This window comes from Poecile atricapillus, chromosome 32 (assembly GCF_030490865.1).
Source record: "Poecile atricapillus isolate bPoeAtr1 chromosome 32, bPoeAtr1.hap1, whole genome shotgun sequence".
Classification (NCBI taxonomy): Eukaryota; Metazoa; Chordata; class Aves; order Passeriformes; family Paridae; genus Poecile; species Poecile atricapillus.
In genome coordinates, this window is record NC_081280.1 from 1417090 (window position 1) to 1442681 (window position 25592).

At 49.0% G+C, this 25592-nt stretch overlaps 2 protein-coding genes and 1 long non-coding RNA gene across 3 annotated transcripts in view; 2 read left to right on the forward strand and 1 right to left on the reverse strand.

Moving 5' to 3' along the window:
• Positions 1–19658, forward strand: part of LOC131590143 (heat shock factor protein 5-like) — a 52350-nt gene extending 32692 nt beyond the window's left edge. Inside the window, exons 2-7 of the mRNA XM_058860044.1 lie at positions 11998–12641; positions 14058–14411; positions 15336–15635; positions 16992–17179; positions 18670–18790; positions 19431–19658. Of these exons, the coding sequence (XP_058716027.1) occupies positions 11998–12641; positions 14058–14411; positions 15336–15635; positions 16992–17179; positions 18670–18790; positions 19431–19501 (1678 nt within the window). The 3' untranslated portion in view covers positions 19502–19658. The remainder of the gene's footprint in view (positions 1–11997; positions 12642–14057; positions 14412–15335; positions 15636–16991; positions 17180–18669; positions 18791–19430) is intronic.
• LOC131590198 (olfactory receptor 14C36-like) overlaps positions 1–25592 on the reverse strand; it is a 595201-nt gene that overhangs the window by 154369 nt on the left and 415240 nt on the right. The window lies entirely within an intron of this gene.
• On the forward strand, positions 19845–21313 carry LOC131590241 (uncharacterized). Its single transcript, XR_009280042.1, has 3 exons — positions 19845–20061; positions 20414–20527; positions 20898–21313. It is a non-coding gene; the product is annotated as an uncharacterized LOC131590241 (long non-coding RNA).

The following is a 25592-nucleotide window of genomic DNA, read 5'->3' on the forward strand; positions in this document are numbered from 1 at the left end:
GAGCCCCACACAACAGGTCACAGAGGCCACTGAAGGAGAAGGTGGATCAAGTCAACTTGAGGAACTCAAAGCTGTTCAACTGGCCATGGACATTGCTGAAAGAGAGAGGTGGCCAAAGCTCTACCTCTACACGGATTCATGGATGGTGGCCAATGCTCTGTGGGGATGGTTGGAGAGGTGGAAAGAGGCTAATTGGCAGCATAGAGGAAAACCAATTTGGGCTGCTAAAGATTGGAAAGATATCCCTACCAGGATAGGGAGACTACCAGTGAAAGTCCACCACGTAGATGCCCATGTCCCCAAGAATAGAGCTAATGAGGAACACCAAAATAATAAGCAGGTAGATCAGGCTGCAAAGATACAAGTGTCAAAAATAGATTTGGATTGGGAACACAAGGGAGAGTTGTTGCTAGCCTGATGGGCTCATGATGCCTCAGGTCATCAGGGTAGAGATGCCACCTACAAGTGGGCATGAGACCGAGGGGTGGATTTAACCATGGACAGCATTTCTCAAGTTATCCATGACTGTGAGACGTGTGCCACGATAAAGCAGGCCAAGCGGTTGAAGCCCCTCTGGTACGGTGGGCGGTGGTCCAGATACAAGTATGGGGAGGCCTGGCAGATTGACTACATCACACTGCCCCAAACCCGCCAAGGAAAGCGCTACGTGCTCACCATGGTAGAAGCCACTATGGGACAGATGGAAACCTACCCTGTGCCTCGTGCCACTGCCCGGAACACCATCCTGGGACTTGAAAAGCAGGTCCTTTGGAGGCATGGCACCCCTGAGAGGATTGAGTCAGACAATGGGACTCATTTCAAGAACAGCCTTCTAAACAGCTGGGCTAGGGAACATGGCATTGAGTGGGTGTATCATATCCCTTATCATGCACCAGCAGCTGGGAAAGTGGAGAGGTACAATGGACTGTTAAAAACCACCTTAAAGGCACTGGGTGGAGGATCTTTTAAAAACTGGGAGCAACATCTAGCAAAGGCCACCTGGTTAGTCAACACCAGAGGTTCCACCAACCAAGCAGGTCCTGCCCAGTCTGAGTCTTTGCATGTCGTAGATAAAGTCCCAGTGGTACATGTCAGAGGTCTGCTAGGGAAGACGTTTTGGGTCAATTCTACCTCGAGCACAGACAAACCCATTCGTGGGGTTGTCTTTACTCAAGGACCAGGTTGTACATGGTGGATAATGCAGAGAGATGGAACAACACGATGTGTACCTCAGGGAGACCTGATCATTGGGTAAAAGGTTACTGCCATTGTCTGTACATTAAACCACGCAGACATGAAATAGAAGGAAATGTGTAAGTGTTGAAGGTATGAGCAAGTGAAAGATGGTGTTTTGAGTGAGTAAAATGAGAGAGTGGGGAATCCTGCAGCTCTCCAGCATGGGGGTCTGGATTCCGGAGCTTGGTGTGGGGTGTGACAGGGGCATGATGGATATATTGCTTGTATTTTTTGGGTGAACGGAGGGGAAGTTTTTATGTATGTAAATGTGTGCAGAGTTAGAATGTTAGTTTTGGCAGTAAGTCGATGATATGGGGATAAGGGGTGGAATGTCCTGGGTAGATTATGATGTTAAATTGTCTCCCCATTCATCCACCTAACCCAGACACAGGTTTTGTATTCTTAAAATTTCATCTAAGAGTAAAAGTGAGTGGAAAAGAAGCACTGAGTCTCTTATCAGAGACTGTACTTGCTCACGCCACATCGGGAGTTTTGACTACAGCACAGACAGACAACAAAAGACAGATCACCTTGGCTTTCCAGATCCTTGGAAGGACGCGATGCACAGACACACACCACTGGAGCCGGGATCTGAAGTAGGAATACAGCAGCTAGTTAATCTAATTCTGGAACAATCCACGGGGAACATAAGGTGTAAACTCCAAAAGCTTTGGGGGCAGATGGGTGAAACTTAGAAGCCTCATTGGAAGAGGCATGGAGAGCTTTCAGCAATTGAGAAGAGGGATATAAGCAAGAAATGAAGAAGCTAGTAGCAGTGGTACAGGAGAAAGGAAAAGGGAAAGGAAAGCACGGACAAGGACCACCCAAACAAGACCCGTCTCGACTGGGTAGAGACCAATGTGCGAACTGTGGAGAATTTGGCCACTGGAAAAATGAGTGTCCAAAGTTGAAGCGAGATGGCCAAAAGAAAGAAGGGAAAGGAGGGGTGGTTGCAGTCGCACATCCAAAAGAAGACTGAGGAGGACCCAGGGAGTCCACCCCAGCAGACCCCCTGGTTATTAAAATGGAACTGGAAAAAAGAAAATAAATAGAATTTTTGGTTGATAGTGGAGGAACTTACTTGGTTTTAAATAAGGCCTTGAAATCTTTGAGTTTTGAGAATTATGTTATGGTCAAAGGATGTGGTAGTTTAGCATTTAGGGAAAGAAGTTGGAAACAGCCACAGAAGTGATTCCTCTGAGAGAGGCTGTGGGGAGTTCCTTCTGTGCTTGAGATCAGGCCAATAGCTGGCCAGTTCTGACAACTGACAGCATTCTGCACCACTGCAAAGTAACTTCACCTTTGTGAATGGCACCTTTTAAAAAGCCAAGCCCAGGAACTGGTCTCTTTCTTTGCAGCCTTGAAAGGCAGCAGAGCTCTGGTGTGGCTGGCCCCGCTCCCCCGTGGCCTGTGCGGCCTGGGGGGGGCTGGGCCGGACCCCAGCTGCTCCCGGGGGGAGATGGAGACTGCGGGATCCCCCCCAGGCCAGGCCAGGCTCTGCTGCGGTGCTGGCTTTCCCGGGAAGCCCTCCGGGTCCCGTTCCAGCGGGGTGGCCAAAGCCCTTCCCAGGGGAGCCCCCGGCCCCCAGGCTGGGCCAGGCCACGGCTGATGACACTCGCCAACACCCCCCCTGCCCCCCGGCCCGCACAGACAGCTCCTGAGAGCTGGCACCAGCCACACCTGAAATCCCACACCACCACTGCCTGCCATGGCTTGGGACAGATTTAACCCTTCCACTACACAGAGTGACCTGCAGACTTTAATCCTCTCTCCAGGAAAAGAAAAGAACCAAGTGACACGTGAAAAGACAATGTGAAACATCAAGGTCAGTAAAAGAAGGAATCAAGCCTCAGATGGAAGGAGAATGAGGAGATGCTCTAATAAGCTGAAATAGTCTTTTGGTAGGGCCATGGAGATGAATAATAATGTTCTGAAAAATAACTCCTTTAATTCATGAAAGAGTATTGGGGGATTGAAGTATTCAAGCTGTAGATCTGGGCAAAGGTATCCATTGATGAAGCCAAGCAGATGGTGGAGTAGCTGTGATCCCATGAGAGCTTGAACAGAGGGAGAGGGAGATGAGAGCTGATGAAGACCCTTTGCCCTCAGGGAGAGAAGAAGAAAACCTCTATTCTCAGAGATTAAGAGAACCTTTGGCTTTGCATAACCCATCCTTAAAATATACCCCTTAGCTCATGGCCCATGAACACACCTCTGAGTGGTGTGAAAATGGGAGGAGAGGGCAGAGTTTGTGTCTGGGTGACTGCCATTCCTAGAAATGAAAACTGACGAGAAAAATATTTCTTGTTGAGAACTCTCCATGTCATGACAAGAGAAAACTCCTCTCCCTGCACAGACTGATGAAAAGATTATTGTATAGCTGGCACTGCTTTAACGTCCCAGGTTTTGTCTCTGCCGTGTCACTTGGGAAAGGAAATGTTGGGTGTGTGGGGAGGAAAGGTTACTGGAGGTTTTATTCTTGTTTCTTATTCTTGTAATCCTGTTCATAAAGTTTCTTTATTCCTTTTAAATTTTAAGTCTGTTTTTCCCTTCTTCTAATCCATATCTCACAGTAAGACAGAAAGAAGTACTTTGGTGATTTTAGCTGGAGCTAAAACCCACCACACTCAGCCACTCCTCACAGGACTTGTGCTCCAGACCCCTCACCAGCCTTGTTGCCCTTCTCTGGACACGCTCCAGCCCCTCCATGGCCTTCCTCAATTGGGGGCCCAGGACTGGACACAGCACTCGAGGTGTGGCCTCAGCAGTGCCGAGCACAGGGGAAGAATCCCTGCCCTGCTCCTGCTGGCCACACCATTCCTGATCCAGGCCAGAGGCCATTGGCCTTCTTGGCCACCTGGGCACACTGCTGGCTCATGTCCAGCCTGCTGTCCATCAGTGCCCCAGCTCCCTTTCTGCCTGGCCGCTGTCCAGCCACTCTGTCCCCAGCCTGGAGCACTGCAGGCCTTGTTGTGGCCAAAGTGCAGGAGCCGGCACTTGGTCTTGTTCAACCTCACCTTGTTGGCTTTGGGCCCTGGATCCAGCCTGTCCAGGTCCCTCTGCAGAGCCCTCCTGCCCTCCAGCACATCCACACTCCCACCCAGCTTGGTGTCAGAATGGTTCCATGAGGCCCTGGAGTGTCACAATGGTCTCCACGGTTCCATGACACTCCGTGGAGTCACAGTGGATCCTTGGTTCTTTGGGCCCAGCAGTGTCACAGTGGATCCTTGGTCCTTCTGTTACTGTGGGGTTAAATGTCTCTGAATAATGTTTCTGAAAATCATGTAGAATTAGGCCACAAGAATGTTTGGTAATAGGGATGGTCTAGCAAGCTGAAATGTTTACGGTAACAGGAATTGGTGCTTGGGGTCTCCAAGATACCCACCCAGAGATAAGATTTGTACATGTTTGTACAAGGATGAGCTAACTCTCAGGAAGCAATATCGATCAAGTTAATGATGCAATATTAATGAAGCAATATTGATAAGGTTGTTATAGTGATTACTGCTACAGCAAAAATTGTAGAAATATGTGCACTTTGGACAAAGACGATGGAGCTAGATTTGGGTTGCTGATACCCCTAGTTCCCACACACTTCAATAAAGCACCTGTATATAATCAATCTGTGATTATGTGTGTTCCTGAATGCTGACATTTTGGTGACCCAGATGGGACCCTGTGAGTGCTGCTGAGCGAGTTCATGACCCGATCACGCTCCAGCCAGCACCGAGGGATTCTCGGGGAGCCCATCCGGCCGTGACCGTCTCCTCTGCTAACAACGTCCCTCTGAGAGAGGTAAGGTGCTTTTCAGTCTGCTCTGGTGCCTGCCAATAAGACACAGTGAAATCTCCGCACAGTTGGGCTGGAGGAATTCCTGATATTGCCCAGGCACCGTCTGTCAGACAACAGAAGCAAAAGCGTTGCAGGTTCAGCATCAGTGGTGTGTGGTGTATTGTAACTGTAACATGGAGAAGCTTAAAGGGATTTGAGGTGGCAATGCCCCTATAGCACGTACTTCTCCTTTGGGGTGCTTATTGGCACATTGGAAACAGGGTAACTTTGGGCAAGATTTATGTAAAGTTGATTGATTATTGTAATACATGGTGGCCAGGATATGACCTGGACAGTGGGGAAAAGTGGCCAAAAAATGGATCTTTGCAGTATAACACCATTTTACAGTTGATGTTGTTCTGTAAGCAAGAGGGAAAATGGGATGAAGTTCCGTATATAGATTTGTTTTTCTATTCGAGAGAAAAGCCAGAATGGCAGGCTGAGTGTGGATTAATGGCAGTTAAGGCATGTGTGAGTGATAAATGTGAGATTTGTGTAAAAGGAAAAGTTGTTTAGAGCACTTGGCATTAAAAGAAAGTTTGCGTCAGGGGAAAGAGATGGATGTTGATCTACAAATGCTTTCAGCAGAAGCAAAAGAACCTGATTCTGTTTTGTCTGCCCCCACTTCACCCATCCTATTTCACCCAACCCTATCTCGCCTAACCTCACTTCACCTTTCCCTCTTTATCCTCCTCTACCGCCTTCACGTGATCCTTCTTCTCTGGGAGATGATCAAGATCTAACTGTGATACAAGGAAATGTGAAAAATGCTGGGGAGGAGGATAGCAGTAGTGAGGGTGATGATAATAAAACAGTGACACCGGTGTCCCATCGGACTCGGTCAAAGCTTGCTCCAGTTCTGGGTAGAACGGGAAAAGATTTGGGCAGACAAAGGCGGACTGTGATTGCCCCCTTGAGACAAGGAGTAGGAGTAGAGGGGCCGGTGTTTGTAAAAGTGCCTTTCTCCCCTGCAGACTTGATAACCTGGAAACAATCAGCTGGAACTTATAGAGAAAATCCTGATAAAGTAGCAGGGGTGGCAAAAATGATTATGAAAACTCAGAATGCAGATTGAGAAGATATACAAGTAATATTGGATAATTGAATGGACTCTACTGAGAAAGAGATGGTGCTTAGAGCAGCCAAGGAGAAGGTGAGAGAAGATCTCAGAATTGGGGTGGTGACAGGGACTTTAGATGAGAACTTTCTGACCAAGGATCCAGGGTGGGATCCCAATGCCTTTGGGGACATGCGGAGGCTGAAGAGATATCAGGAGTGGTTGGGAATGCTATACCTAAGGCTATGAATTGGTCTAAATTGTATGAGGTAAGACAGAAAAAGAAAGAATCCCCTGCTGCATTTTTGGAAAGGCTTAAGGAGGCAGTGAGATAGTACACAGATCTTCAACTAGAAACAGAACAAGCGAAAGTTGAGCTTGCGTTCATTTCTCTTAGGCAGTTGCAAAATGATATTAGGAGAAAATTGCAGAAATTAGAAGGAGAGGAATTAAGAAATTTGAATAAATTTCTTGAAGTGGCTTGGAAAGTATACAAAAAGAGAGAAAAAGAATCTAGTAAAAAACAGCAGCAAAATCTTTTGGCAGTGATCCAAGGAAGAGAGAATCCAGGTTTCAGAGGACGTGGCAGAGGTGGTCGTGGACTGGGGAGGGGCGGACTTGGCAGAGGACAAGGGAGATGGGTTTTGCCAAGATTAGGGTTAAATCAATGTGCTTATTGCAGACAAGCGGGGCACTGGAAAAATGAATGCCCGAATCGGTTTAACCAGGGCAATCAGTTCAACCAGAATCAAGACACTTTGAAATTAATGGTGCTGGGGGAGTACAGCAGCTGACTAGAATCAGAACAAAAGCCAACACAAGAGCCTTTAGTAACTCTACAATTGGGAGATAAAGAAGTAAAATTTCTGGTGGATACAGGGGCTACATATTCTGTGCTAAATGATCTAAAAGGGCAAATTGGAGACAAATCAGCAACAATAGTTAGAGCCACAGGGAAGGAGGAGAACTGGACATTCCTGCAACCCCTGGATTTGTGATTTGGAAACAAAGCTTTAATACATGAATTTTTATATATGCCTGAGTGTCCAATTCCACTTTTAAGATGAGATTTATTTGCAAAACTTGATGCAGTGATAACTTTTGAGAACGGGGAACTTTTAATGAAAATACCTGAATCAAAGACGGGACAACTTTTAATGATAAAAGAAAAACTAGTCCTTACCATCCCTTGGGAAGTAGAGGATGCAGTAATTACCTCTGTATGGGAAACAGACATACCAGGAAAATCTAAATTGGCACAACCAGTACATGTAGAATTAAAAGAAGACGCAAAAGCTGTACAAGTTAAACAGAATCCTATAAAGGCAGAAGCACGACAAGGAATAGCAAAGATTATTGAAAAGTTTTTGAAGTACCAAATTTTAAAATATGTGAATCAGAATTTAATACACCAATATTTCCAGTGAAGAAACCAAATGGTGAGTACAGACTAGTACAGGATTTGAGAGCGATCAGTGGAATAACTAAAGATATTTACCCAGTGACAGCTAATCCTTACACATTGTTGACATCCCTGAAAGAGAAATAGAAATGGTTTACTGTAATTGATTTAAAAGATGCCTTGTTCTGCATACCCCTTGACAAAGAAAGTAGGAAACTGTTTGCCTTTGAATGGGAAAATCCAGAAAATGGAAGGAAAACCCAGCTCACCTGGACACAACTCCCACAAGGATACAAGAACAGTCCAACCCTATTTGGAAGCCAGCTGGTTAAAGAGCTGGAGATTTGGACCGAGAATGGGCAAGTTCCAAGGGAACAATACCTGCTGTGACAGTATGTTGATGATACACTGATAGCTACAGAGGAAAACACAACCTGCATAAAGGTAACAATTGAAATTTTAAGTCAGCTGGGAATGAGAGGATATAAGGTGTCTGAAGAGAAGTCACAAATTGCCCCACAAACTGTGATTTACATGAGATGTGAAATCTCACAAGGGCAACGTAAGCTGGGTACTGATCATATTCAAGCTATTTGTGCTATTCCAGAACCCCAGAACCTGCATGAGCTGCGAGTCTTCCTCGGGATGGCTGGATGGTGCTGCCTGTGGATCATGGACTATGGACTAATTGCAAAACCCCTGAATGAAGCCCACAAGACACAGCCATTTACCTGGGGCAAACCACAGAAGGAGACCTTCCTCAAACTGAAGGAGGCATTGACAACAGCTCCAGCATTAGGACTGCCTGACCAATCCAAAGATTTTCAGCTGTTTGTGCATGAAAGATCACATCTAGCACGGGGAGTGCTGACCCAAGGTTTGGGAAGCTGGAAAAGGCTGGTAAGCTACTTCTCCAAACAACTTGACCACGTGAGTGCTGGATGGCCTTCATGCCTGTGGGCAGTTGCAGCCACCGTGATGCTGACACAAGAAACTAGGAAACTCACGAGGGGTAGACACATAGATGTCTATGTGCCACACATGGTGACCACTGTTTTAGAACAAAAGGGGGGCCATTGGCTATCTCCAAGCAGGATGATGAAATTCCAGGTAATCCTGACTGAGCAGGATGATGTCACACTAAAGACAACTGACCTCTTGAATCCAGCTTTGTTCCTAGGTACCACAACTGAAGAAGGCCCATTGGAACACGATTGTGTGGAAGTGATAGAACACACCTGTTCAGCTAGAGCTGAAAGATGTCCCTCTGGAACAGGCAGACTGGGAGCTGTTGACAGATGGAAGCAGTTTTGTGGAGAATGGGACCAGATACCCTGGATATGCAGTAACAACAACAGGTGCAGTGGTGGAGGCAAAGCCTTGCCAGCAAACACATCTGCCCAACGAGCAGAACTGGCTGCTTTAACCAGGGCATTAGAGCTGAGTGAAGGGAAGAAAGTAAATATCTGGACTGATTCAAAATATGCTTTTGGAGTGGTGCATGTACATGGGGCACTGTGGAAAGAAAGAGGACTGCTGTCTTCTCAAGGCACACACATTAAACATCAAGATGCAGTCCTGCAATTAATAAAAGCAGTACAAAAGCCTGAGCAAGTAGCAATCATGCACTGCAAAGCTCACCTTTAAAAACTAATGTATCTCAATTCAATTTACCTCCAGAACCAAAATATTCAATAGAGGATGAGAAATTGGGATGCTCACTGAATGCACAGAAGAATTCAGAAGGGTGGTAGGTGACTACACAGGGACAAGTAGTGGTACCCCCCTCGATAATGAGAGAAGTTCTACAAATTAAACAGAACGAATGTCATTGGGGTGCAGAGGCATTGGTGAAATTGTTCAAACTAAATTTAATTTCAGTACAGATGTTAACAATGGCAAAATCAGCAATGTCAAAATTTGCTTGAAGAACAATCCAGTGGCTAGACGACAGGCACAATTGAGGAAAACTGGGGTAAGAGTAGAACCAGGAGATTATTGGCAAGAAGATTTTGTAGAATTACCAAGAACTCGAAGATATAAATATCTATTGGTAAGGGCTGACACATTTTCAGGATGGCCAGAAGCTCTTCCCTATTGCACAAATCAAGCAAAGGAGACAGTCAAGTGGTTACTGCAAGAAATCATTCCAATATTTGGGGTGCCTCTAGGAATATCATCAGATAAGGGCCCACATTTCATAGCCACAGTAGTGAGGGAGGTGAGTAGGTTGCTGGGAATAGCTTGGGATCTCCATACACCATGGAGACCCCAATCCAGTGGACAGGTAGAGAGGATGTATCAGACCTTGAAGAGGCAAATCAGCAAAATATGTAAAGAAGCTAAATTGCAGTGGCCACAAGCTTTACCAATAGCACTGCTAAGGATTCGGATAAAGCCTAGAAGCGGGATGTCAGTCAGTCCTTATGAGATATTGTATGGGAAACCATAGGAATCCCCTGAACCTAATCCAAATGTACATGTTACAGGGAAGCAAGAGGTGTAGAATTATGTTCTGTCTCTTGGAAAAGCTCTAGCTCGACTTTGGAGCACCCTTGTGTGGAATAGGCCACTGACTCTTGAGAATCCAGTTCATGACATCCCCCTGGGAGATGAAGTGTACGGTAAAAGCTGGAAGGAAGAAGCATTAAAAGAAAGGTGGAATGGACCCTATCAGGTACTGTTAACTACCTTGACAGCAGTCAAAGGAGCTGGACTGGATCCCTGCATACATTACACCAGAGCGAAGAAGGTTTCCCCTGCACTGTGGACTGCACAAACTGTAGGGCCAACAGAGCTGCAGATAAAGCGGGTTTGATTGTTTCAAATGTCTAGGTTGCTAGTGACTGTAATGGTGATTATTTTATGGCCTTTAGTGCCATCACTTGGAATCAATGTTACCTTGAGATGTGAAATGCAAAAGGATCAGCTGACAACTCTTCATTTTAGAATGAAGAGGGATGTGGGGGTGCAGCCAGAAACACAAGTGAGAAAAGTCTCTAATACTATCCAGGCAGAAAATGTGGTGATTGGATTAATTAAAGATTTTGCCAACATGCAAAACACCAGCAAAATAACTGCCTGTCTGCCAATACCAAAGGCAGCAGGAGACCCAATAAGTTGGGGAATTATAATATCAAAATTACCTGAAATACAAAAGAATAAAAGTGAAAATGTGAGCTGTGTATTGCAAATAGATTATGAGTACCAAAAGAAGACAGTGTTTGAAAATGCTGTGAAGCCAAAGTATTCATCTCGATGGGATTGTCATGAAAATGGAGGAAAGGATGAACCAAAACTAGGCTGGTATGGGAAATTAGGGAATTATGGATAGTGTTATGAAAAGACAGCAAAGGTTATTAAAGAAAAGATTCCAGTGTCAAAATGGAAGTATGAAAGACAGGAAAGAAAAATCGGGCTGAAGCTTGGGATAGTGCATGGTCAGTGAGCGTGCTTCAGAAATTCCAATCTATGGCAGATACCCCTTGGTGCATTAAGTGGGAAGGCTCTGAAAATGAAACAGATCCAGAAGTATGGAACACTGCAAGCAGTAGTAGAATGGAAGCAGACAAAGTGAATTGGTGGGTATGTAATAAAACTTAGGACTTGTTGGAGTCTGAGATAGAGTGTGTGCCCTTGTTTCTAATACTTAGTTCTAGGATTCAAAGAAACACTGAATTTCATATGACATGAAATTCATGAGCATGTCTTTAAAAACACCTTTACCTTTTACCCATTTAAAAGAGGATCTTTGTTAGCCATTTTACCCTTTTCTATCATAGTGCACATAGCTCCTTGTACCTTGTAATGCTGATAAGAAAAAAATAAACAACTGAGACCGAACAAGAGAAAACTGCCTCCCTCTCGTCAATCTTCAAGTCAAAGGGAAAAAGAACCTAATCCAAAAGTCCCTAATGAGACAGATAAGAAGCAGCTCTCAGTGAGAGACAACAGAAACAATGGGATGGATTCCACTAAAAGATCAAAGAGGCACTGAAAGAACACCATGAATTCCATAAAAGTAAAGAATTAAGAAGGGATTATGCATTGGGGGTGGGGGGGAAGGTATCGCAGGTATCAGGTGTTCCGGGCAGTCTGTACCTGTCAAGTACCTCAGCCTGTGGGGAAAGAGAGAAGGGACAAGCGGCTGGGAATTAGGATAAAAAGGAGGCTGCACCCTCCAAAAATTTGAGAGACCCCAGGGGAATGCCCCATGGCCTCTCTCTTTATTTGAATAAAGAAAAAAGGACTCCTCTGTCTCCTTTTTGGACATAAACCTCTGGCATTTGTGGATGAATTTTCCTGACAATTGTTTCTAAAAATAACTGGAATAACAGTTCCAATTTAGTTAGCAAAAATCAATTCCATTTATTGCAGTAACAATCTTTGTCAATTAGTGGAATTCCTATGTCATTTATAATTTCCCCCATGCATTTTTCACCTCCTCTTCCCTGGCCTTATCTCCCCTCAGGCCCCGCTCGTCCTCGCCGAGTCCGGCCCGCGCCGGGGCCGCGCCGGGCGCGCGCGGGGCCGAACGCAGCGCCCCCCTCAGGCCGTTGCGCCGCGGCCGTTGCGGCGACAGTCGGAGACAGATCGGTGCCATGGAGGAGCTGCCGCTGCCCGCCGGAATCAATGCCAGCACCTTCCCCGCCAAGCTGTGGGGCCTGGTGAACAGCCCCCGCGTCCGCTCCGTGCGCTGGGACAGCCAGGCCCAGGGCTTGCTCATCGACCGCTTCCTCTTCGAGCGGGAGCTGCTCAGCCCGGGCGGCGCCCACGGAGGGGGCGGCCAGGGGGCGGGGGCGGCCCCGGACTGCTTCAAAGCCACGCACTTTGGCAGTTTCGTGCGCCAGCTCAACTTGTACGGCTTCCAAAAGGTGCCGTCATGGCTTGGCTCAGCTGTGCCGAGCGATGCCGGGGCGTGGCTTCACTTTATGAATCCAAACTTCCGCCGCGATCGCCCCGAGCTCCTGCTCCACATCAAACGCCGGACCAGGGCCAACAGGCAGAGACTGGCCGCGGGGCTGGAGGTGCGTAGCCGCCAGCCCAGCCGCCTCCAGCGGCCCTCCACGGAGCGGTCGCTGCCTGCCTTCCCCACCGGGCAGCCGCCCAGAGCCGGTGAGACGGGGTGGGAGCTGCGGGCGCGGAGGGAGGCGTGGGCTTTGTCCGTGGGCGCTGCCCAGCCGGGCAGGAGCGGCCCCTGCCCGTGCTGGGCAAGGCTGCTGTGCCGGCAGGGCCCGGGAGCTGTGCCGGGCTGCCGGGGGATGTGGGACAGTCCCGCCGTGCCTGCGCTCGCCACACGCTGGCCCGCTCGGCCGGCAGCCGGCCCGGCCCTGCACCGTGGCTGGCGCTGCTCGTTGGGCGGCCCTGGGACGCTCGGGGCGGTCTCCGGGAGTGCGGGTGAGCCGAGGGCTTGGGCGTATTGGTCGAGACCCAGGGGCTGCTCATCGACCGCTCCCTCTTCGAGCGGGAGCTGCTCAGCCTGGGCGGCGACCAGGGGCCAGCCCCACACACTTTCAGAGCCACGCAGCTCTGAAGTTCTGCAGCTTCCTGTGCCACTTCGGCCGCTGCGGCTTCCACCAAGTGCCGGCCCGGGCTGTGGCGGCTGTGCCGGGCGATGCTGGGGGCTGGCTGCACTATAGAAACAGCAGATTTCACCGCGACCGCCCCGAGCTCCAGGGCCCGGGAGCTGTGCCGGGCTGCATTTGGGTTTCTGGCAGCTGCCTCCTGCCAAGGGTTGAACGGATAGGGGAGAGCTCAGTAGACAGGGAGCTGGTTGTTGCAAAGGGAATAAAATCCCATAGAGCCGTGTGTGTATAGTTGTTTATTTCAGTGCTGGAGGTGAGGAGGATTTCTCCTCCTAATTCATCCACCTTTGTCAATTGCTGTGCTATATTTAGTTACTATTGCTTGGTGTTACTATGTCATTATAACATAGGGAACTAATAGACACAGTATATTATACTCTCTGGACTTTTCAACTTTGTCTTCAGAGCATGCACAGCTACGGTGTTCCTTGGTCTGTCTTGTCCTAAGCGGTCTAATTTCTTGTGGCTAATTGGCTTGACATTTGCTAATTTTTCATTAGTACTATACTTCCCTATCTCTAAAGCTGACCACCTGGTGAGATTTTCATGTTTTTTTCCCGGGTCTCCTGCACTAAGCAACCAGTTAACCATATACTAGACACTACAATGCATAGAAAGACGTCTATATCAGGTTAAATAGATAAATAGAATAAATGAAGTTATGATTCAGGTTCTATTGATATCTGGTGATACAGATCTATCAGGTTCTATTGATATCTTATAACTCAACCTATAGAAGCAGCTTGTAAGTTTGATTGAAGTTCTATAAGCATCAAACCCCCCAAGACATGTGGTGATATTTTTCTTTCTCACCCTGTTTTGGGAGGAGGTGAGCTTTTGTCTTCCCTGACAAAAGCACAGTTGCTGCCAAGGAAAACACACCTGAGGACCAGTAGTGATCCAGCCTTCCCTTTACTTCCTTTCTTCTTCCCTCCCTGCTGCACAGCTCCCTTGCGCCAGAAGCGCGATGCTGCCTCACCTGAGGATTCAGAGCTGCCTCCAGGCCCTTCCAAGAGAAGTGCAGGTGCTCAGGAGAGTGAGGCTTCCCCAGCAGCTGCCAAGAAAGTCTGTGCCACCTCTGGACTTGTTGGGGCTTCACCAGTGGAACCATCAAGAGAGCTCATCCAGAGATTTAATCTCCGCAAGCTCACGGTTCCGCTGGTTCGCCTGGACCTGAAACGCCATCCTGAGCTCATGGTTCACCTCACTCCAATCCACCCTGAAGCTGCTTGCAGGCCCCTTGGACACAGCAACAGCTGCTCATCTTCTCAGCAGCACAGCCCAGCCAGCGAGCCATCAGGTAGGGAAAGAGTTTCTACCCTTCCTTTTCCAATAGGTCCTGGCAACTGAGCCTTTCAAGTGTTTTCCCTGAGTCCTCTGTCATGGCTAGATCTCAAGTGAGAATCACGTAGAAAACAGTGTTAAGTGTACTAGGAAGTGGGACTGTGAATGCCAAAGTATTCTCTGCTCTTCCTGTCCTTCCTGCAGATGTGGAGGTTGTTCTGAGCATTTTCCAGACAGCCTGTCTGCTGAGGTGCAAGGGCTGGGTGAAAAATATTGCCTGACAGACAAGTGGTCAGTGTTAGGTGAACTCCCCTGTTTCTTGGAATGAAGTCCAACTAGGACGGTGATAGGATATTGCAGATGTTTCAGACTGACTGGCCTGCAAATCGGGCCGTGCCATTGAAATGAACTCTGTGTGCCTCAGAACAGCTGCAGCTGCAGAACATGGCCTCACCTACAAGGTTGATTTTAGAATAAACTCACAGTAGAATTTCTCAGTGTGTGCCTGAAGATCCAGGCTCTGCTTGGGTGAATGCACGTTCTGTGGCCTTCTGTGATGAGAAACTCAAGCAGCCAAATCTAAAAGCTGCTGGGGAGATAGGGAAGGCTGTGATTCTAAAGTTTTTGTGTGCCTTTGGAGCAGAAGGGAGAAGAGCTGGCAGCTGGGTTTCTGGCAGTTGCCTCCTGCCGAGGAATGGCAGCGGGACACTTTTCCCAGACAGATGAATAAGGACGGGAGAGCTCAGTAGACAAGGAATTGGTTGTTGCAAAGCTTCAGAACATGAGAAGGGAATTTTCTCCTTCTCCCCCTACTTGGGAGGATGGGAGCTTCTGTCTTCCTTGGGAGAAGTACAGTTCCTGCCAAGGGAAACACACCTGAGGAGCAGTAGTGACCCAGCCTTCCCTTTGCTTCCTTTCTTCTTCCCTCCCTGCTGCACAGCTCCTTCATGCCAGAAGCACAGTGCTGCCTCACCTGAGGATTCAGAGCTACCTGCAGGCCCTTCCAAGACAAGTCCAGATCCTCAAGGGCGTGAAGCTTCCCCAGCACGTGCCAAGAAAGTGTTTGCTCCATCTGCACCTGGGGTTTCATCAGACAAGCCAGGCACACGCAAATTTCAATTCCAGCCAGAGCTCATCACTCCACCATTTCCTGCACACCATCAAAGCACTTCTGTGGCCTCTCCAAAGAGCAGCAGCTGCACTTCTCCAGAGCAGCACTTGCCAGCCAACATCCCATCAGGTACGCAATGTATTTCTCCCCTGGCTTTTCAGAAAGATCACAAAAAGTGACTGAAGTATTTTGCCGTGGTGCTGTCATGTGTACATTTGATTGTCAGAATCAGGTGTCAAGGGTACTAGGAAGCAGGATCATGAATATCAAAAGAATCTGTCTGCTTTTCCCGTCCTTGCTGCGTATTTGGAGGATGTTCTGGCCATTTTCCAGGCAGCCTCTGTGTAGAGGTCAAAGGGCGAGGCAAAGAACATTTCTCCACAAGTGGTCGGTGTCAGGTGAACTCCCATTTTTCTTTGGATGAAGCCAAACTAGGACTCTGATAGGATATTGCAGAGTTTACAGATTGTCTTTTGTTGAGATGAAATACAAGGGATGGGATCACTGTGCTTTGAGATGATTTATTGCTGAAGTAGCCCAATAAGATATCAGTCCCAAGGCGTGAGATTTACAGGCAACAAATCAACCACAGCTCGAGGAAGTTACGAGTTTCTTCTCCGCATGGCAATATATAACTTTTTAGTCCAGTAGACAGTTGACACAAAGTTTGTTTTCACTTATTCAGCTCTTATCACCTTTACTTGATTTTGCCACACTGCGTCTGTCTTTTAACCAACAAGCTAACAGGTCACGTATTCACACACACTTCTGTTATAGTTCCTAGATCTCTAACTTACTTTATAAATCACACTATTACACTTGAGACCTCCAACTGTTTTACTTCATATAATTTCTTACTTACTCTAGGCATATTCTTACTTGCAATTGTAAGAACATAGGTTTAGAATTACTCTGCCTAATGTCTGTGTACTTTCATCACTCCATCAATCCAGGCTTTTTCTAAGGCTGCAGATTTTCAATTTCCAACAGTCTCTCCCACAAATAATGCTACGAAATTTCAGTGCACGCTGGGAGTCCCCAGAACAGTTGCAGCTGCAGACCATGGCCTCACCTCCATGGTTGCTCCTTAGAATAAACTCGCAGTTTAAGTTTAGCATGTGTGTCTGCACCTCTGGCCTCTTCCTGGGTGAATGCACTTTCTGTGGTCTCTTGTGATGAGAAACTCAAGCAGCCAAATCCCAAAGCTGCTGGGAAGATGCAAAAGGCTGTGATTAAAGGTGATTATGTCTGTGTGTATGCCTAGATCGGTTTCACAAGCCATCATTTAATCTATGTACACGTCGATTCGGATAATACTTCTGAAGGGGAAGAGCTCACTCTTCCAGTTCCCTGGGAAGTTTTTAATACCTTTCTGGAGTTGAGGTTGCTGTGCGCTTCCTGTGATGTTTGATCCATGGCAGCAATAAAGCTCTGCGTCCCAAAGCCTCATTTTGGAGCCTCACCGATGTTTTTGGATTCTTGCAGCCGCCCCGGGCACTTCAGTCCCCAGTGCTCCAGCTGGCAGTGCTGGTTATGCAGCATGGAGAGCCCCAAGCTGGGTATGGAGTACTCCTGGGGAAGAGGAATTGCCACCGCTGGATCTGGACCTTGTTCTGGAGACACTGGAGGAGATGCTTTCACCACCTCTGCCTGAAAGGTCTCCTTCTGCTCAGGTAACTCCATTGGACAGGGATGAAAGGGGCTGGACTGAGAGCTTCTGAATGTTGTTGCATGGCTGAGAAGCAAAGGCTTCTTGAATTCAGCTGTGAATGGACACGGAAGGATTTGCTTGGTCAAGCAAGATTTGCTAAGGAAGAGGGAATGAAAAGGGGGGATAGCCCTTAAGTGAGGATGAGAGGTGTTTGCCAGGTTTGGATGCTCCTTTTTCTGGGAAGAATCCCTGGTGCAGGGGCATTTGTGGGGAGGAAGTGGAAGCTTGGTGGGTTCTAACAGGCTTTGTTTGATGGGAAAGAAGAAGAGCGTTTGGAGAATTGCCACTGAAGGCAGAGTGGGAGGGGCATGCAAGAGGTGCCAGCAGCAGATGTGGGCTCTGCCTCTCTTGGGCTGGAAGGCCAAGGCAAAGCAAGGGCTGGGCTGCAGCTGCTCCTGCAGCTGCTGCTGCTGCTGTGTGAGCCCTGCTGTGCGTGTAGGCATTCCCAGAGCTGTGTGTGGGCATGGGCTGGAGCTGCAGCTGTCTTGCCCTCTCAGGAACCTGGTGCCTGCAGTCCAGTTTCCAGCTGGGAAATCCTCAGCTGGGCAAACTGGCCAGTCTTGCTCTCCACGTTCCAGAGCTCAGTCACCTTGTGGAAAGAAGAGATGTGTGTTGCCAGACAGTCCCTGCAAAGCTGCAGCCTGCAGGAGACTGTTGTGCTTAGGGCTGTGGTGGGAAGAGCACATCCCTGTGCCAGGAGCTAGCAGGACTCCATCCTTAGCGCCCACTCCATGGCTTGAGTGTCATCCCCATGCTCAACAGCCTTGTCAGCCTTGACAGCTCTTGGAGCGTGTTGGAGAAGTCAGTGTTTTGGACTGTTGGAGGCCTCTGGGGCCCAGAGCTCCTTGTTAGGAGGAAGGGATGAAGTGTGTGAGCCGTGGAGTCTTCAGGGGGCAGATGTCTTGGTTTTGAGGCCCCATGACTTGTGTGATTGGTGAGAAGGACAAGGTTCGTGCTGAACATGAAATGGTTAAGGACTCCTTGAAGCCCAGGGGCTCCTCCTGTGTTGAAGAGCACTTTAATCAGGGCCCATTAGTTCTTGTGTTTGGCAGATTCTCTCTTGGACTTTGGAATCCCTTTTTTCTTTAGTCTTCTCTCTTCCCAGACTGGCCTGGAGTGTTCAGTTTCTGCATTGGCACAGGCCTTTTTGCATCTTCTTCTACAACTTTGCCAAAGAATTTCTCTTCTTTCATTTAATATGCAGAGCCATTGCATGGGTAGATTTATTCTTGAGGAAGGGCAGACTGGAGGTGGGGAGGGGGATTTTTTGGAACTGCCCATATCTTATTGCCAAGCACGATGAGCCTTTGTCTTCTGCAAACTCCCGTGTATATGCCAGTTTTCAAAAGCAATTTGTTGGTGCACAGAAGGAAATCTGGCAGGCTCTGATTATATCCCTGCAGAATCTATTGGTTGATCTTTGCGTTTCCTTCTTTGTGTTTTTCTTTTCAGGTCAATCCTAGTGTTGCCCGTGGCTCTTCAGGAGGGGAGGCTGTGAACAAGGCTGCAGCAGAGGGAGCTTTGCCTGCTTGCGGGAGCTGTGTGAACGTTTGCCAGGAGCCCGAGGAGCTTGGTAAGGAGTGAGCCCAGCCTGCTTTAGAGAGATGGGAGACAGCTGCTCTGAGCCTGCCTCTGACAGGAAGGGAGATGAGAAGAGTTGAGTTCTTGTCTCAAGCAGGGTTGGTGCTTCCTGGTGCCTTTAGTTCCAATCCTGCACTGGCACAAACTCCCCGAGCCCTGCCCCTCCATGCTTTTCCAGAGGCTCTGACACCGAGTCCTCTGCTGTGGCAAGAGAGCCGGGAATAAAGCTGAGCTGGTGGCAGTTGTGTCACCAAGCTGCGTGTCCCAATTGGTTCACAGCTCACAGCAGCCTTCAGCTTCAGCCACTGCAGTGAGGACTGACGTCTCTGCGTCAGCCCAGAGAAAGAACAAGGCTGGGCTTCTTTGTGGGAGCTGGGACTGTCTGTGTTTCAAGCTCTCCTGGGTGCCATTTGCACTGGGAGTGTTGTGAATTGTTTGGCATACTTCAAAACTTCACAGGACTGGAAAACTTGGAAGGATCCCTGTTCCCTTTAAAGAGCAGGCTTCAAATTCTCAAGTGAGAGTGTGCCTTTCAGGCTATGTTTTACAGCCTTTGCTAGCAGGACAGTTTACTTGCAAAGGGAAAGCTACACGGAGGCCAGCATTGACTGAGAGTTGCCTTTCCTTCCTAGATATCCATCTGATCTACCTTGCCAGAAGGGCTGCCCTGCGTGGGAAGAAGGATCAGAGGGAGAGCCTGTGACCATCGGGCAGGTGGCATCCCTCTGTTTATAGATATAGTTAGAGATTTTTTATCTTGATTTATTTATTTATTTTATCTTGATTTATTTATATAGTTACAAGTATAGATTGATAGAGTTGTATAGTTGTATTGATACTTGTATCTATTTATATATCTGTATAGATTGTATGTATAGTTAGTTATGGATGTGATAAGATTTTATTTCTATGTATACAGTTCCATTTATAGATTTTCAAATTTACATTTGTATATGTAGCGAGTAACATTTCTATGCGCACACAGTTAGATTTCTATATGTGCATAGTTCTTTAGTTAGGGCTATATAGATGTACTGATCCATAGATTGAGCAGTGTAGGCCTAGGCTGCATTTTTGCCTCTTTCCCCCTTGGCTGCCTTTTTCATCTCTTGTTTTTCCCGCTGTGCCCCTTGTGTCCCCCTGTGCTGGGTCCGAGCTGGGGCCGGGCCAGGCGGAGCAGCAGTTGCAGCCCTGGCTGTCCCTGGAGCGGTGGGAGCTGCCGGTGGCCCCAGGCACTGTCCTGTGAGGAGCTGCTGAAGGACGGTGAGACTGAGGGGGCTGAGGAGGCGCTGATGCTGAAGGGACGATGGAAACCTTGAGGTGTTGGGGGCACTGAGGGCTGTGGGGGAGCAGAGGGCGATGGTGGCACTGAGGTGACAGAGGCACGGGCTGAGGGCTGTGCCGGCTCTGAGGGGACACAACGGCTCAGAAGGGACTGAGCGGGGGGAGAGGCCTGGGAGAGGCCGAAGAAACTGAAGAGGGGGCTGGGGGTTTGCCGAGAGGACGGCGGGGCTGAGGGGATGGAGGGGGCCAGGAGGGAGCACACAGAGCTCAGGGACTGCAGCTCTGCCACGCCTTGCAACCAATTCCAGAGCGTCCACTTTTGCCACCACAGCTGTGCTGAAGAGCTTGAAGACATCCAGACACTGCCAGGAGGCAGCAGGGAGAAGCTGAAGGCCTGGAACAAGAGCAGTGAGCAGGGATGTGCTGGGGCCACGCGAGAGCCTGGGTGAGGCCCCAGGGCTGGTGAGGCCGGGCAGGGCTGAGGGTGGCGTGGGCTTTGTCCGTGGGCGCTGCCCGGCCGGGCAGGAGCGGCCCCTGCCCGTGCTGGGGCTGCTCAGCGCTGCTGCCCCGGCCGGCACAGGGGCTGTCCTTGGGCAAGGCAGCTGTGCCGGCAGGGCCCGGGAGCTGTGCCGGGCTGCCGGGAGATGCGGGACAGTCCCGCCGCGCCTGCGCTCGCCACACGCTGGCCCGCTCGGCCTGCTTGTTCTTCCCAACCCTCCTGGGGAGGCTCGGAGATTTTCGCTTCCCTGCTGGAAGTGCAGCTGCTGCCAAGGGAAAGGTCCCAGGACTGACTCGCTGTTCCCTTTGCCTCCCAGATGTCCCATCTGCTGTCCCTGTCCAGGAGAGCTGCTCTGCATGGGAGGAGAAGACTGAGGGAGAGGCTTCGAAGATGGGGCAGCTGATTTATTCTTATGTAGTTCTATGGATATTTAGATTGGGACACTGGCATTTGTATCTTTTTAAATAGTTTTGTTTTATAGATCTATATGTATATATATTGTATGAAATATGTAATATTTAATCTGTATTTCCATCTGTAGATTGTTATATATGTATAGATAAAGGTATTCAGTTTTATATGGGCTGTAAGCTTGTAGTAATCTGTAATAAATTAAGTTGTTAAACACCTCATTAATCTTTGTCTATAGTGACTTGTAGAGTTTACCAATGAGTTTTTGCTAACTGAAGTTGGTATTTGTATATTTTTACGTGGCATTGTTGTGCTAATATAATAAATGACTTATTTTAAACTTGAGATTTTGATAGTTGTGTATTGTCAGCACAGGTGTAGCAATTTGTAATAAATGCCATTTTTCAACTGCAATTGATTCATGTGTATTTGTAGCCCAGCTGTGTGGCTGCAGCAATCTGCAAGCAATGACATTTATCAGCTGAGATGGGTGGTTTGTGATTTGTGCTCTCCAAAGCAATGGGCAGATGGAAATGCCATGACGCTGGAGGATTTTGGTGATGAAAATCTCCAGCCACGCCCAGCACATGCCCCACTTGCGCTCAGGCTGGGCAAGGAAAGCGCAGATTTGGGATGGCAGCAGAGCCACACGTTGGCTCAGAACTCGCTGCACAGGCCTGCTGAGAAAACTCTGGGACTCTGCTGCGCGTACAACTCCAAGCAGGAGGCAGCAGGGCAGGAGAAAGCATTCACAATGAAAAAAAAAAGAGAAATTGTGTCCAAACAGATGTGAGGATACTCTGGGAGTTTGATCAAATGCTCTCACTCACCACTGCCCAGGCTCATCTTCAGCAAAACTAGTTTGTTAAAAGCTGAACACCTTCCAGGAAAGAAAGATTGCACTTTCCCCTTCCCTTGCCTTGCTGTGTGAGTGGAAGATGTCCTTAGCACAGGGAATTGTTGCCCTTCAGCACCTCCCTCACTCCCATGAAATCAAAGATTATGTGCTACCGCGTGGCACCATAAAGGAAAACAGCCCTGCCCTGGTGACAGTGTGTGCAAAGTCTTCCCTCCTCCTGTCCCCACATGGCACAAACTGAACCATCCCCTTCCTGTCCAAACTGCGCCTGAGCTGAGGGAGGGCTCCAGGAGCTCAGGAGGGTGCAACACCAGCACAGGTGGGAAGGTTTTGCAAAGCTTCCTAAGCATCAGTGAACTTTGGCTTTGCCGCTCTTCCCCTGGAATATTGTCCTGCTCGTCAACGGTCTTGGAGGACACCGTGCCGCCAGCTCCCGCAAGTGAAGTTTGTTTTCTTCAGGGCTGGAATGGAGGAAAATGCAAATGGTTATTTTTAGAGTGAAATTTGGGGTTTGGTGCAGCTGGGTGAGGTCCCTTATTTGCTGTGGAAAGTAGAGGAAAAGCTTTAAATTCCCACCAGAAGCTGACTGCCAGCCCACAGAGAGACCTGAAGGAGGCCCAGGTGTGCTTGCTGCAGTGGGCAGAGGCAAAGCAAGGTGGACAGGAGAAAGAGTGGGAGACGCAATTGGCCTTGAAAGGCAGACCTGCTCTGGGGCCTGCTCCTGGCCTGGGACCCTGCCCAGAGCCATCCCCTGCTCGCCGGGGCCTTGAGGGTGTGAAAACCAGAGTCCACACTTTACAAGCTTTAAGTTTAATAAAGGATAAAAGAAGGACAAAGAATTAATCCAGAGCTGGGGTACTTTTGGCAAACAAAGAGCACTGAGGTAGCTTAAAATCTTATTCCCTACATATGGTTAAATTGCTGTGGTTACATGCATATTCATTATCTTACGTATTTTTCAAATATTCCTTGAAGTTTTTGATGTTCTAGGAACTCTCTTGTTTGGTTTAAAGCTCTGACTTGTCTACAGGACATTCTGTTAATTAGGTCCATATATTTTATTTCTTCCTGTAGTTTTATCCTATTGGAACACACTGCCTCATAGTGACAATAGAGATAATAAATTCTTCCCAGATGCTTATGTTCTGTTTCTTGTCACTGTTATCACTTGGAGAGGCCAGTCTGCAGATGTAAGAAACAGAATAATTGCTTTACACCATTCTCTGAGGTAGTTACAAAGAACTACTTATTTTAGTCTCCATTTTAATATTTTGCTAAGGCCTAAAATATATTTTCACACTACTATTCATATGAACTATACTGTGAATACATAAACTGAGAGATTAGAAAAAACTTTTAAAAGTAAGTGTAAGTTGTACTATATCAAAATACTTGTGATGCAAAAACTTAATCTGTGAAGGAAAATATTGTTTTATCAGCTATAACAAGGAACAGCTGTCCAGCTGGGCCAGGGTGTGCCAGACCTCCAACTGATGGGAAGCCGTGGCAGCTCTGAGCGTTGCTGTGCAGGAGGGTCCCTGTGTGCCAGCGGCAGCTGGGGGTCCACAGCTGCCTCTTCTCTCAACAGGTGCCCCTTTGCAGCTTCACAAGTCCAGCCAAACACCTCCCTCAGGGACACCTGCACCACACATTTCACATCTCCATGCCCATACGTGATGTCCCTGTCACAGCTGCATTACCAGCTTGCTGCTGTGCAGATGCTGCCACCACCCAAAGCAAGGCCCTGTGTCCCTGAAGGGACCCACCCTGCTCTGTGGCCTGGACTGAAGGTGGGTCCCTCCTGCCAGGGCAGGGCCCGGCACAGCTCTTCTGTTCCAATAAAGAGATGGAGCTCTCACCCCAGTGTCCGGCTGGTACCACCAGCAAAGCCCACACAGCACCAGCCCTGGCTGAGCTCCATGTCCAGGAGCAGGTGGGGCTGACCACGGTGTGGGCAGGCAGGAGCGAGGCAGGGGCTGCTGTGACCAGCGGCGGGGCAAGGAGGGGCTGGTGTGAAGGGCCGTGTTGAGTGTCCCTGAGCTGAGGGCACATTTCTTTCAGTGGCATCACCTGGGCCTGGACCTCCTCCAGTGCCATGCCCAGGAAAAGAGGCAACCATCAAGAGCATCTCCTGGGATGCATTGCCTGACCAGCAATGTCAGCAGGCAAAACCAAGGTTTTGTTTAGCAATGACACTTTGATGAAGTCAAAGATTTACAGTCAGGGCAGTCCACCAGTACAGATGGGAGTACATTCGGGGGCTACAGCCAAAGCCATGAGGTCACAGCAGCCTCTGGGATGACAGCAGGCTGAGGTGACAGCAGGCTCTGAGGTCACAGAGGTCCCAGAGCCCCGTGGTTGCACAGCACCACAAGGACCGAGCAGTCAGTCCTTGACCACGACTGTTGCGGCAGCAGCGGCGGCGGCAGCAGCGGTGCTGACATTGAGACAGCGGTGTCAGGACAGTGGTGGCAGCAAGAGCTGCAGGACTGGCAGTGGGCAAGGCAGCATGGCCTTTGCTCTGCGCCTCTTCCTCCTGCTCCTCCTGGCAGTGGCCCTGCCTGACAGGGCTGCCCAGGCTTCTCCACAGCGAGCACAGGGAGCAGGTGAGCACGCGGCCTGGCTTCCCTTTCCCGGGACAGTGCTCCCTTCTCCCTGGGAAGCGTTGGGGATGGTTTTCCCAGGGGCTTAAGGGAGGGTTTCCTCTGTGGGAGGGAGAGAGTCCCCAGGGGCCCTGGGCTGGTTCTGTCACACTTCCAGGGATGGGACACAGGGCCTGCAAAGAGGGTGGAGAGTGACCAGGAGCCAGGCCAGAGCTCCCCAGGCCCCTCTGCACCTTTGGCCATGTCCATTGACATCTGGCTCCCACAGCCTTACCCAACCCCCGTGCAATGCCCAGATCCCTAAGGCAAAAGGGGATTCCAGTGCACCATGCACATGGTTTTGATCTATGCTCTGTTCTAGAATGGGATCATGACTTGGATTATTTGGAAATGATGATAAATGGTGGTTTGAAGACTTTGCAAGATGCTGGAGGCAAGTTCTCAATGTACCTTTTCCAAACAGAATAATCAGTGTTAATGTGTCAGGAGCACAGTCACGTGCCATTTTCCTGAAGAGTCTGCAAATTGATGGATTCAGGAAATTTTTCCCTCCTTCCTTCCAAAGCCCTGAGGGATCCCACAGCATCGCTGTCAGTGGGAGGAAGGAGCATTTAGCTGTCAATCTTCTTCCTGTGAACAGTGTCTGTGTCTCCTTCCATGTGCTCTGTGCAGCCACAGAGAAGGGCATAGAGGGAAGGGGCTGGGCCCAGGGCTGTGCCCCGGGGCTTTGCCTGGCATAGCTCCTTTGGTGGCCCCAGGGAGCCTGAGGATCTCCTACAGAGCCACGGGAGCTCTTCTGTCTTACCTTTCCTTGCAGCCAAACCTCTTGGTGAAGGTGATCCGGCTTCCCATCCCAAATCCAGGACTGAGGCTTTGGGAGATGGTGAGGGTAGGTCAAGGCCTTTCCCCCTGGGAGAGCTGCCAGCTCAGAGGCCAGAGCTCGGCCAGGGCGGCATCGCTGCAGGTGCCAGGACAGAGCCGTGCACGTGTGTGCCCTCGGCCTGGGTGATCCCCTCATGGCTCCTGCAGCTCAGTGCTGCCTGTGGAGATCAGCAGAGATGAGAGAAGCTTCTGTGGCTGTTTAGTTACAGGTGTGTCTGCAGGGAGGACTTTCCCAGCTCCTGGGTCGGTTACTGCC